This window comes from Prunus persica, chromosome G2, assembly GCF_000346465.2.
Source record: "Prunus persica cultivar Lovell chromosome G2, Prunus_persica_NCBIv2, whole genome shotgun sequence".
Classification (NCBI taxonomy): Eukaryota; Viridiplantae; Streptophyta; class Magnoliopsida; order Rosales; family Rosaceae; genus Prunus; species Prunus persica.
In genome coordinates, this window is record NC_034010.1 from 26175056 (window position 1) to 26187897 (window position 12842).

General features: G+C 37.8%; 2 protein-coding genes across 2 annotated transcripts; one reads left to right on the forward strand and one right to left on the reverse strand.

Moving 5' to 3' along the window:
* Window positions 5082-7473, forward strand: LOC18785340. Its single transcript, XM_007218019.2, has 5 exons — window positions 5082-5707; window positions 5821-6141; window positions 6232-6589; window positions 6710-6823; window positions 6913-7473. The coding sequence occupies exons 1-5, from the start codon at window positions 5369-5371 to the stop codon at window positions 7023-7025; spliced, it is 1245 nt and encodes a 414-aa protein (XP_007218081.1). The 5' UTR covers window positions 5082-5368; the 3' UTR covers window positions 7026-7473.
* Window positions 10308-12147, reverse strand: LOC18784697 (glycine-rich protein A3). The gene is made up of 2 exons (XM_007218423.2): window positions 11765-12147; window positions 10308-11051 (listed from the first exon to the last, which is right to left on the reverse strand). Exons 1-2 carry the CDS (start codon window positions 12036-12038, stop codon window positions 10771-10773), a joined length of 555 nt encoding a protein of 184 aa, XP_007218485.1. The 5' UTR covers window positions 12039-12147; the 3' UTR covers window positions 10308-10770.

Here is a 12842-nt window from a genome sequence, read left to right on the forward strand (position 1 = left end):
GATATAGTAATAACGGAATTGTGATTCGAAATTATGGAGTCAATCATGTCTATAATTATGCGAACAAAGAATTTGGTTTGACAAATTATAATGACAAGACAACAAAGAATGGAATGTGAAGTTGACTGACGTTTTAACCATGTAGGCAAAAGGTCAAATAATTGTGTAGTTGGTTGCCAACTTGCCAAACTCAAGTTGACCTAATTTGAAACAACATACTAAAATAGGCTGTCACTCAACAACATGGGTCACTTTTTTACAAGAAAGCTTTCAAACACTGCACACAGACAGTGATTTTCATTTTTGTTCAAATTTAAATATAAAAAAACGAATCAGAAAAGGAAGAGAAAAGGCAAGAAACGAGGCAACGGAAGAATATGTCCACCAAACAGGAAGAGGAGGGTTTTGGATGGTAGTGGGAAAATGGAACTTGAGAAACAGATGGATGGAAGCGAAATCTGGCCGTTGAGTTCAAATTTCGAACGACGATAAATAAAAATATTGCAATATCATTCTACTTGCTCTTCGACATTTGACAGTGACGCATCCGTTGAATCTCCAGGCGGGAAATTCGAAAGGTTTGGCGGGAACACCCGGCTGAGCTGGCAATTTCTTACGGTCTAATCGCTTAATCAGGTCATTAATTTAAATCATTAAACGTATAATTATTTAATTTGATATGTATTTAACGTACAGGAGGGTTCTTTTCGTAATTTTAGACGGTGACTTGGCGAGGGTGGGGCCTGATCTTATCCACATGTTCGAAACGACCAGACTACCTCGGTTCTCTCTCTCACTCTACGACTACGGCAGCTCACTGACGTGACGTAGACCTCATACAAAAAGACAATAATACCCACTTCCGACCATGAGGCACGAGCACTCTGCCAAAAGATATTTCAGTTTTTGTAAGAAAATATCTCCCCTCTTTTTGGTTTGGGTTGGTTTGCATGAAGCGTCGAATCAAATCAAAATTTATTGCAGACCCAAACCAAAAATAAATAAATAAATAAATAAAATTCTATTTTGCATGAAAATTAAATTAAAATTAAAAGGTGGGAGTTTAATTTTCAAAAAAGTGTTCCCGCAATTTTGACAAACGGGGTGCTGTGTGCTGTCCATTTTGGCTGGTAATAAAGCCTCGTCTTTGTCCCCACTCCGCACCACGAGACATCTCCTTTTGAATTATTTCCAGAAATAGAAATATACGTATTTATTTTCGGGGTTTTGCCCACCGAGGAAACAGATGGCGGGAAATTTATCAAATTCGGTTGAGAGTTTGGGTTTGGGTCCGGCTCCGGGCCCCTTTATTCTTTATCCTTTGGGGGGAAAGCAAACGTCGTGATAACTGCTTTACCACTTTTTTTTTTTCTCTCTTTGATTGTGGAAACGTCGTAGTAACGTCGACGATGTGTGTGTGGAAAAGAGCCGTACGAAGAGACGGAGACGGTGGATTCCGTTATTATTTATTTATTTATGTATTATTATATTATGTATATAAGGTAGTGGAGCAGGACAGATTGACAGTTAAGCTGCCGACTCATACTCGGTGCTTGCGCCACGTCACGAAACTCAGGGGTTGTGCTTTTGTTACCGGAGAAGTCACGGATTCTCTGTTGTATGAGGTAAAACTTGTTGATGAGGTTTTACTGAATTACCAATCTTTGATATTTCACCAAAATTAGGTTTTACTGAATTACCAATCTTTGGCTGGCTTTGTTTTTAGTAGTTTAGGGTTGTAAAAAGGGTTTATAAGAGCATTTCTATTCATTTGTCACGGTAAACTCTAATAATTTTTTTGTTGGTTTTTTATCTATTGCCATTGCAACTACTATTTATATGAGATATAATGAGAGGAATTTGTATAGAGTTTTCATACGGGAAGTGAAGAATATGGCTAGGTATTTATAAAATAAAAAATCTAAAATATTTGGTTATTTATTTATTTTTTTCGTTGCTAACGTTACAATCCTCAAGCAACAGCTCGAACTGTTCTTACCTTCGGACCTGCTAGGGCTTGATGGAGCCCACACCTTGCCTGGGCTGTTTTGTACTGCTAAAAATTGTTTTATGGGCCTAGACCCCTCTTGCCCGGGTTGGGGAGTGTGCTAGAAATGCTCTAGTGCCACGGTCACTCGAGGTATAGCTTTAGTTCTATCCTAAACCACAAAGTCTCCTTAAGTAAATGATTAAGTTAGTATTGATGTGAAGGGGCTAAAAGTATTTACCTTTACACAGTGACGAACTCATAATTTAACTTTGAAGGGGTGAAATTGCTTACAATAATTTATAAAGGACGTCCCTCAATGAAAGGAAACTATATATATATAATAACTACTAGCCTCTCTGCACGCGCTTCCGCGCTTGCGAGAGGTTTTTTAAAAAAAATAAGTAAATTTATTTTAGAATTAAAAAAGATAATGGGTAGTTGTGTTCCATAAAAATAGGATCCATTATCTGCTTTTTCTTTTTCTTTTAATTTTTTTAAATATGAAAAAGTGTGAATTTACCATATTATCCTCATTTAATTAATAATTTGAATTCTTAATATTTGCATTAACCAAGGGCATTTTCTGGTATTTTGAATGTTTCACCATTCTCTGCCTTTTGCTTTATATATATAGATGACATAAACATACAAATAAAAAGCAAAGCAAACCTATAATTAGTGGAAGAGGAAATAGACAAAAAACAGTTTAAATGTCCCTCTAAGTTTTGCTATTTGTGGGGCTAATTCATTTGAATGTAAAAGGGTCGTACATAGCATGGACAAGATTATGTATCATAGAAGTGTAGAAGAAAATATTTATAAAATAACAAGAGGGGGCAATGGCCCCTAGTTGGCATATGTTGGGTCTGTTAGTATCTTTACATTCGAAGTCATATGTTAAATTCTCATTTTATAATCTGGCCTCATTTACAATAATAAAGTCGTTTATTAATCACTTTTAAACTTTGGTTATTGAATCTAAAACTCCTAATTCCGCTATTGGTTATTACAGTGAATCAAATTGTTCATGATGGACCCAAAATAGTTGTATTGTACAACCTTAAATCGATTGTAGCCACTTACAATGTTGGATGTGCAAGCAAAAAGCAATTGTGAGGTCAGCATCACTCTCCATTGGATTAAACCTTGAATCTTGGCATGGCAGCAAAAAAAAAAAAAAAAATTTACTGGGCAGAGATGTTGATCATGTCAGGCAAAGGCGAAGAAAACAAAATAATAATAGCAAATCATGAACATTAGAAGGCTAATTAAATGATTATGTCTGCTACTTTAATTAATGACAACAAAGTTGAATAATTAATTTTGTCGAGATAAAAAAAGAAAAAGAGGAAAGAATGCAGTAGAGCAGTGACCAAAGGACACAAAATTTTGGATAAAATTATGTCGCAGGTTCCACTGCTAAATCATCTTAATCAACAACAAAAAGGTATTAAAGTAGCAAAAGGGAAAGGATTTAAGGTTTGAAGTCAGTGAGATTTGAATCCGATTTGCATTGGGATCATCCACCGAGAAATATTGCTTTAAAAAACTGATATCGATCTCTTAATTTCTTCGTAATATAACAATTTTAAAGAAATATAATGAAGAAGAGATTATGTAAAATTAACAATGATTAAATTTTGATACATTTGACATCAGTTGCGTTACTTTGTAAATTCATAATATATGTGGATAAATATTTATTGAATTATGCAAATCTTCTAGAATATTAATAGGAGAGAAATTTTTGAATTCTTCATGCCATTGAGTTGAATTTGAACTTGGAAGTAGCTAGTAGTTGCTTAGGTGATCACTTATTATTGGTCTCTAATTTGGGAAGAATTGACATATTGTAGCTGTTGAAATTAAGAGAAGACATTGCATGACCTATTGTATTTGTATATAGTTTGCCATCTCTAGCTACCAACGGCCGGTCAAGTAAATTAGCGACTAGTGTCTTTGAGATTGACATTAATGTTAATGGACCTGGTTAATGGCTCTTAATCAACATTAGTGGGAAAAAAAAAAGGAATTTTGTAAACAATCTCAGTTGACTTCATTGCAATGATGCTTTTGGTATCTCTTGTCTTAATAGCGACACAAAATCTAATGTTGGGGGTTTTGATGTTATCTTAAAAATACATATAAAATACAATAAATTTGTAATTTAAGTGGTTAAAAACAGTTATTCGTCCACTCTTTAGGTTACGTGATCGAATTTCCGATTCTCCAATATTATTTATAATCTAAGAATAATAAATTAATTGTAGAGAGGTCACTTCATAATGATTAAGATTAGTAACAAGTCAATAAATAGAATCAAGTAGAAAGTGTTGCATATATGCTATTTTGTTGTTTCATTTTGTTTTTCTTTGTGTCGTTGCATGTCTTAAGATAAACCCATCAAAACAAAGTACAAACCCAAACCTTGGCCAATGGCTTACTTGTATTCAATTGGTAAGGTCTTTATATTGTGTGTAGCTCTACCAATGTTCAAGTCATGTTGCCAACAGTCCTTATTGGTGTACGATTTATAATTTCTTATATAAATTTATATCAATGACGACTAACAATTTGGTACCACACGAAAGTCCTTTTAACTCGAGGTTATGAGTCTGTCCGTCGCTTGTGGTAATGAGGGTAACTAAACTCACCTGAACTTTTTTGAACAAAAGAATAAGAATCTAAAAAACCCAATTATTGATTTATATAAGCAGTAAAAAGCAAGCACCCACAAATCTCTGCAGACTGTCCTCCTCAATTCATTCCAATTTCCAATCATATATATATATATATATATATAGTGTAAGTAGAAAAAGTCCGACTGAATGAACATTTTTTATAATAAGGGTATATATATAGTCCTCAGTTGAAATGAAATGTGTAATTTATTAAAAGAAAGGTGGGCAAATTAGAGAAAAGGCAGGTGGGGTTTACATACAAGGACAAATGTATCCAACCACTGGGCCAGTCATCCAGTTGTTTGCACAATCCCAGCGAGCGAGCCTTCTTTCTCTCTCACTTAATTTTCATAATTTCTTTTATTTTTTTATTTTATTTTCCAGTGTCTCAAATACACCCTGAAACCTTAATAAAGGCAGCTTGTCTTCCACTTCGTCCTCAAGCCCCAACCCATCCCTTCACTCTCTCTCTCTCTCTCTCTCTCTTCTTCTCTCTGTCTGTTGTTTTTGTTGGGTCCCAGCCTGCAAACTCAAAACTGGGCTCTCATTATTAAATCTTCCCCAACCAGCAACACTATCTACCACTCTCACACAAAGTTCAAAACCCATCTTCTCTCTCTCTCTCTCTCTCTCTCTCTCTCTCTCTGCTTTCAGTTTCCTCATCCATTTATACTGACCCTTTTCAGTTTTAGCTCATATGGCTGAGTCACGGGACGATCCCGAGTTCTATCTCCCAACCCACTTCCTAACAGACGACGTCGTTCTGCACAACATGGACGACAACAGCTTCCACCAAAACGGCGTCGGATCAGTCGCCCGGTTCCCCACCGAGTTCCCGTACGAGTTCGATTCCTCCGACTCTAACTCAGCCCTCAGCTCGCCTGTCGAGTCCGTGGTCGGCTCCACTGAGACTGAGAGCAGCGACGAAGAGGACTTCCTCTCCGGGTTGACTCGCCGCCTCGCTCAGTCTTCGCTGCAGCAGACTCACCAGACTCAAAAGCTATCTGTCCCCAACTTCAACAAAGACAAGCCCGAGGTAGGCTTTCGCAGCTTATATAACTGACCAGAGTGTTTACTCTGTTTTCTTCTTCTTGTTTGTTTAGATTTTTGAGCTTTTTTGAGTGACCGAGTTTTACTGTGTTGACTCAGTGGGTCATGGCCGGCTCGCCTCAGTCCATTTTGAGCGGAATCGGGAGCTGGTCAAGCAACGGAAGCCCGACAGGCCCTTCTTCCCAGGTGCCATCCCCACCAACGACGCCGTTTGGAGCTCAGAACGACACCTGGGATCTGATATACGCAGCTGCTGGGCAAGTTGCGAGGTTGAAGATGACCAATGGTGTTGAAGGAGCAACCAAATTCAGCAACCATAGCCGAGGACTTCTGGGCCCACCTCGGAGCCCCAGTCCGTCGTCCCTGCCTTGTGTGAAAAACCCAGCTCCTGGGCTGTGCTCTAACCAGAGCTTCAATCAGGTAAAACCCAGTTCATTTTTGTGCTAAAACAGAGCTTTTTGGTGCGTTTGTGTTGTGAACTAACATGATGGGTCTTTTGGGCATTTGCAGCCTCAGCATGTGAGGCAGAACCAGGTGCTCAACAAGCCACAGTGCTCTGCAGCTTGGGGAAAACAAGGCCAGCTTCCCTGGTCAGCATATCAGCAACAGCAGCAACAGATCCAAAGCAGAGGGAGAAGTATTCCTGGGTATGAGAGTGGTCGATGTGGGCATGGTGTGAGTATACCCCAATCTGCATGGCCGCCTCTGCAAGTTCAACAACACCAAAATCAACATCCACAGCGTAACAATGCATCCGTGCGCCCCATTTTGCCCAACGGATCTAATATCAAACGGGAGTGTGCAGGAACAGGTGTGTTCTTGCCTCGTAGATACAGCAACCCTGCTCCTGAGCCTCGCAAGAAAGCAGGTACTAATGGGAACTCTTTGAATTTTGAAATTGAGATTCTGAAACTCAACTATTTGTGATTAGGACCGTTCTGTTTCATTTTGGAACTATTTTGTTTAACACGTTGTGTTTAAATTACAGGTTGCCCAACTGTTCTGCTTCCAGCCAAGGTAGTTCAGGCCCTCAACTTGAACTTTGAGGACATGAACAGTCAAGCTCCGCCGCGTTTCAACTCCGGTTTAGCCCCAGACCATGGTATGCCTCATGCTTTCTATTTATGTAACGTTTGGTGTTTCAGATCTATCTATCAGTCTAATAAATTTTTTCCACTTTGAATATTGCAGAGGCTCTGTTGGCCAGAAGAAATGCACTGTTGGCTCAGCAAAGGCTTGGGGGATTAAGGCCAGAGGGGCCACTGAATTATGAAGTGCGCCTGCCTCAGGAGTGGACCTACTGACTCAAACTCAGATTAGTTTCAGTTCCAAAGGCTACAAGCAAGTATTATAGAAGAAAGTAGATTTTCTGATATATGGTTTTTTTTTATAATGAAGGAGATTCAAGCATGTGAGATTAGATTAGGAGCAAATAAGAAGATATCCAGGTTTTTTTTTGGAGGATGATGCTGCAGCTTCTGTGGGGGGCTAAAGCTAATAGCTTTTAGATTAAGGGAACATAAGAGAAGGAAGATTAGTATTATTATTAGTAGGAAGGAAGAATGTGTTTTGTGGGTGTTTTTTTGTAATAAATTTGGCTAATTGTTCCAAATTTCTATGGGGGAAAAAGGGTTTAGGGTGAGGTGATTAAAATTCCTTGTTCTGTAAGTGAAATGCACAACCCTATTGTATTATCATCCCTTGGGGAAGTAAGATTTTACTAATAAGAAGTGATTAGTACTCTGTTAATTATTTCTTATTTGTGAAGCTGGGTTTTGTTTAGTGTATTAGGTCAACCAGTCAAAGGCTTAAAAAGACTTTGGTTCTTAACTACTTCACTAATCACAGGTCTTTATTAATGTAACACTAAGCAAATCATAATTGGGCCCTGATGATAAAGTTGTACCGTATAGTTGGATACAGTTGTAGCACATTTGCCCAAAACCCTTTTTGAAGCCATTGAAGCCAATTTCTAATGCTCGATGCTTGCAATGAGCGACAAGTCCTTGCTGGCGATGGCCTGCCATTCTGCCATAAATATCTTTTGGTTTTATACCCACGATTCAGTCAAATATTAACGGAGTGGTGTTTTGCTTCTGCGTGAAGGTTTTAAAATTTGATGTACTTTATTTTCCAGATTTGTGATTTCTATGGCCCCCACACACACACGATTCCCGTCTCTCTTTAACAATTTCCATTTCATTTCCTTGCTTTTCTACACTGTCAATTTAAATCACATATTTAAGCGATAATTCATTTAATTAAAGATTCAAATTCACAATTTAGTAAATATAAACATGTTATGTCGCTACATTATTGGATTGTCTCGCAATGTTACGTTGTATGTTTTCGTTTAAATTTGAACCGAATGTCCTCACTTTAGTAAAAGGGGAAAGATATTAATACCTTACAAAAAAAGGAGTTGTAAAAAGCTTGCCTCCTCCAGTGAGTTTAAATTTAGACCCACTAGCTTTCATATTAAGTGAACCAGCTTGCCTAGTTCATAATCACCCTCGTGTTTGTACAGTTTTGAGTTAGACAAAGCCTGCCTCCAATTACAAACAAACTATGCCATGCTGCCATGCCTTGTTTTACAAGATCCAAGGCACCTTTTTTTTCCCCCCCTCATGATTAACACAGTGAAAGAGCTTAATTTTATTACTTTAGTTTGACCAAACCAATCATCAAACAAAAGCAAACAAAACAATTTAGGTAACCAACTTCTTTAACATATGCAGTAGGGTTTTGTTCTAGCATCGGATGCTGTGATAGCACAGGTGAAATTTGTGTTTTGCTCATTTGAAAAAGATTTAAAAACCGACATCGTGTTTATCTTATTAGCTGTATGTCTACAAAGAATTTGTAATTCAAGTGGTTCAATTATTATTCTTGTACCGAAGTCTTGTATTCGAATCCTCCCTCTCTCTACATCGCGTGTTTCAAAATTAACTATGGACGGACAACTTTATTCATACAAAAATAAAGCCTCAATTGAGATGTAGTGGAGGTCATAACATAAACCAGACACTTGATAGAGGGGAAACCTTGGTGCTTTAATTTGATTCTTTTTTGGGGAAAGCCTTAATATGCTCTCTGAATTGCATTTGAGTTTGCCCAGCAACCAACCAAGCCAATCAAGGAACATGGAATTAGAGGGGTTGTCAGCACATGGTGGGTTCAAAACACCTTCTCGAAGAAAATATTATAAAAAAGATGCAAGGAAATATTAATATAGTACGAAATAAAAAAAAAAAATCTTTGACAGACGAGTTCCAAGCCACCCAAAAATAAAGAGAGAGAAAGAAGAAGAGACAGTGACGTTCTTACAGTTTATATTTGATTTATTAGAGAAGAAGCCTTTCTTGATCTCTGGCCCATCTCCGGCCGTCAATCACGTTCTGATGGGTCCAACTTGGGCCGGATCAGCTCCAGCATTTGTTTATATTGCTTTTCCCGTTGATGACACTTATGAATTATGATTAACGACATCCAATCTTTGCTTCAAACACACAACACACATAATGCTTTGCTTATTACAATCATTAAAAAAATCAAATACATGAAGGAAAATCTTAGTAGTCTAATTTAAAGTGTGTTTCTCTAATCCTATAATTCACGGAGACTCGAAAACAAATCGAAAAGAGAAAAATCTTCAAACAATAAATATTAAATAACGTCATGAGTGATGAGCCAAAATGAGCATGATATTGGTTTGATTTGTGTTAAAAAAAAAAACGAGAAATAGATAATGGAGGGAGAGGTTCACACTTCATATTCATTCACGTTGATGCCGTCTGTGATGCATTTGTTCAGTTCACCATTATTAGTGGCGTGCTACTTGCTAATCATGGTGCTTGATATGCCTTAATCCTCAATAATATAATTAAGCGTTGATGCTGAATATACAAGAATTGTTTATTTATTTATTTAAGCCTGTAACTGAAGGGCCACACCATTTCTTGCCAAGTTCAAGTAATAGTTTAGAGTATTTACTCATTCAAATAAGGTCTTGGGTTCGAGTCTTAACATCCGTGTAGTGTATGTGTTTAGTATATTATCACCTATAAAAGTTTGTAATTGAAGGATTGTTATATTTATTTGATGCAAAAAAAAAGGCGAAATTTTCAAGCGAAAACAAAATTTCAAATCGTATCTCTTACGTTTCCAGGTTAAATCATATCTCTACTGTTTGACACAGAAGTAAAGTTGTCAACCCAGCTCATAATACAGCAACTCAAAGCAGGGGGGAGAGAGAGAGAGAGAGAGAGAGGGCTTGTGGAGCACATTCGCTGTAATAAAGTTGGCTAAGGCCATGCCTACGAGATGTGATATATGATATGATTGGGCATGATTAGGTGAGTTCTTATAAACATCAAATTAGAGATGGGTTGCTGTATGAATCGTCCCAATGGGCGTTTCTTTTTGGGTTTGTATTGATATTATTGGGCCTACCTTTAACCACCCAAAAAAAGAAAAGAAGAAGAAGAAGAATTGTAATGTCTTTATTTTACATAGAAGAAAGACAGATAAAAAGTTGTTCTCCCTTCTTGTTCAATCTTTAACTTGAAAGGAGGAGGAAGAGAACAGGTAAAATGGGTATCACAGACTATATAATTTTCAATTTATGCACCCTACAAGAATGCAGTCAAGGAAAAGAGGAGGAAGAAGAAGAAGAAATGACCAAACTAAGATGTACACAAGTATCACTTTGTTTCAAGTTAACCCCTACACAATTGCATCTCCAAAACCAGACGCAATGATGACCATGTGGGTTAGCCGCTCACAGTGGCGAGGATAGTTGGGGGAGAAATTAAAATAGTGAGTTGACATTGAAACCTCCCCAAGATCAAGGATCAAGCGGCAACATAGAACTTAAGTCAGAAATTAAAAACAGATGGTAACTTCTAATTAAAATACACAAGTGAAGGATGCTCAAATAAACTGATGACAAGGTCCATCGTAATTGATAGCTGATTTATTTATCTTTAGTCCATAATATATATGTAGGATCAGCAATTCTTCAGATGAGTTTGTGCAGACTGACAGGGATTACTTCCATTTCTTGAACTTGCCCCCACCATGCTTGCCAAATTTGCCCTTATGCTTCCCAAATTTCCCCTGCTTGAACTTGCCATGCTTGCCGCCGCCGTGTGATGAAAAGTGAGCACCGTGGCCAACATTGTGAGCACCATGACCCCCATAACCACCACCATAACCGCCAGGAATGCCAGGAGTGTGGTGAGATGATCCGTGAGTAAGATGGTGAGCACCGTAAGCAGCTGCAGCAGCAGCTGCACCACCAGCCAGCAATCCCCCTACGCCGTGGTGCCCTGAAGATCAAATAACACAACACAACCACTTAGCAAATCATACTTGCACATGAACACATGCACAGCAGCTATAATTTTAACATTACCAAGCAATCACTAATATATATATATATATATATATATATATATATATATAACTAACTTGAGACTTGAGAGAACAGCTCCTCATTCTCAAGCTAAGCAAACTCCAATGAGCATATGGAAATTGATTAATTAAGATCATTCCGACATTAAAAGAACGATTCTTTGAATAAATTTGCAGCAACATAGGCAGTAAGTAACACCGTGAAAACCAATTCCGGGTAATTTGGTGCCGGATTTTCTTTTTCTTTTGCAAATGACACCATATCACGAATTAAGAAGATTTGTTCTGATATTCTAAGAAACCAAATAAAAACTTTCGGCTTTCCTACTTGATGCATCATAATTCATAAAGGGTTTTGTCATCCAATGGTGATATCCTTTTACTTTATTTTGGACGAGAAATCAAAACGTGAACTAGGAACAAGAGAATCTCCAAAAGAGAAAAAATAGAATCGAAGTACAATCAGGCACAAAATTCAGCCATGATTTCAGTGAGGGATCCATTTAGTCACAATAAATTCAGGCATAAAATCTCAATTACGAAACCCTAAAATTGTAGGGTCAACGCCAACCCAACACATAGTTTTCAAGTTCATGAACATAGAGAATTTGGGAATGAATGAATTTACCAGATGAGCCCTGATGGCCAGCAGGAGGATATCCAGCCGGTGGGTAACCTTGTTGTGGCGGGTAACCCTGCTGCGGTGGATAGCCCTGTGGAGGGTATCCCTGCTGCGGCGGGTAGCCTTGTGGAGGGTAGCCCTGCTGCGGCGGGTAACCCTGCTGCGGTGGGTAGCCCTGCTGAGGTGGGTAGCCGTGTTGACCCCCATGTCCAGGTACAAGGTGACTAAAAAGCCCTCTGTCAGCTTCATCGTCCTGATGCTTATCCTTGCCACCACCCATGTTTTGTTTGTTGTTGTTTCAGTTGAAAACTTGAGAGCAAATGAAAAGGCAAATAATAAAGGATATGTAGATACGGAGGAGAAGGCGCGCCTGTTTTATAATGAAAAATATCGTTTTTATTTCCCTATATTTATGGACGCGGTTGGTCTCTCTCTCCCATTATGCCTTAGTGCTTAAGAATCTATCAATTGATTGGACGCGGCGAATATCAATTGGACGCGTCCAGGCCGCTTTTTGGGCCGGCTTTACGGTCTTCACATTCATTCTTCTAGACACCCAGCAATTTAGTCAGAACACCCACTTGGGTTTATATTTTTTTTTGGGTTTCATTTTCAAATCAAGTTTCGAAAGGTACACGAACCCATTTCTATTTCTATTCTTTATAGCTGCAACAACCAACCGTAAATAGTTTGTTTGTTTTTCTACACCCACCCAACAATTTAATCAGCACACCCTACCCAACCTTTTTGTTTGAAAATTCAAGCGATATTTTAATTATTCTAATATACGAAAAAGTAGATCAAATTCGAGTACAAAGAAACTAACACAATGTTTTGACCCATTACAAGTTAAAAACAATAAATAAATAAAAAAACTAATTAGCTGTTAAATCAAATTAATTAGCATAATTCAACAACTATGAAATCAGACATACCTAAAGGTCATCACTATGAATACTGATTAATATAATCCAACAATTATGAGATCGGACATCACTATAAAATGATTCCTATTTTGTTTGCCGGTGATGTTTTCCATTCCAATTATTATCAATTTAAATTTCTATCTTTTCACACAAAAGAA

Bases quoted from the DNA above. Each gene is read 5' to 3' on its own strand.
- LOC18785340 (XM_007218019.2), top strand. From the start codon at position 5,369: ATGGCTGAGTCACGGGACGATCCCGAGTTCTATCTCCCAACCCACTTC. The intron at 5,708-5,820 runs GTAGGCTTTCGC...GTGTTGACTCAG, and splicing joins TCAACAAAGACAAGCCCGAG to TGGGTCATGGCCGGCTCGCC. The intron at 6,590-6,709 runs GTACTAATGGGA...TTTAAATTACAG, and splicing joins TGAGCCTCGCAAGAAAGCAG to GTTGCCCAACTGTTCTGCTT.
- LOC18784697 (XM_007218423.2), bottom strand. From the start codon at position 12,038: ATGGGTGGTGGCAAGGATAAGCATCAGGACGATGAAGCTGACAGAGGG. The intron at 11,052-11,764 runs GTAAATTCATTC...TTTGATCTTCAG, and splicing joins TGGCCATCAGGGCTCATCTG to GGCACCACGGCGTAGGGGGA.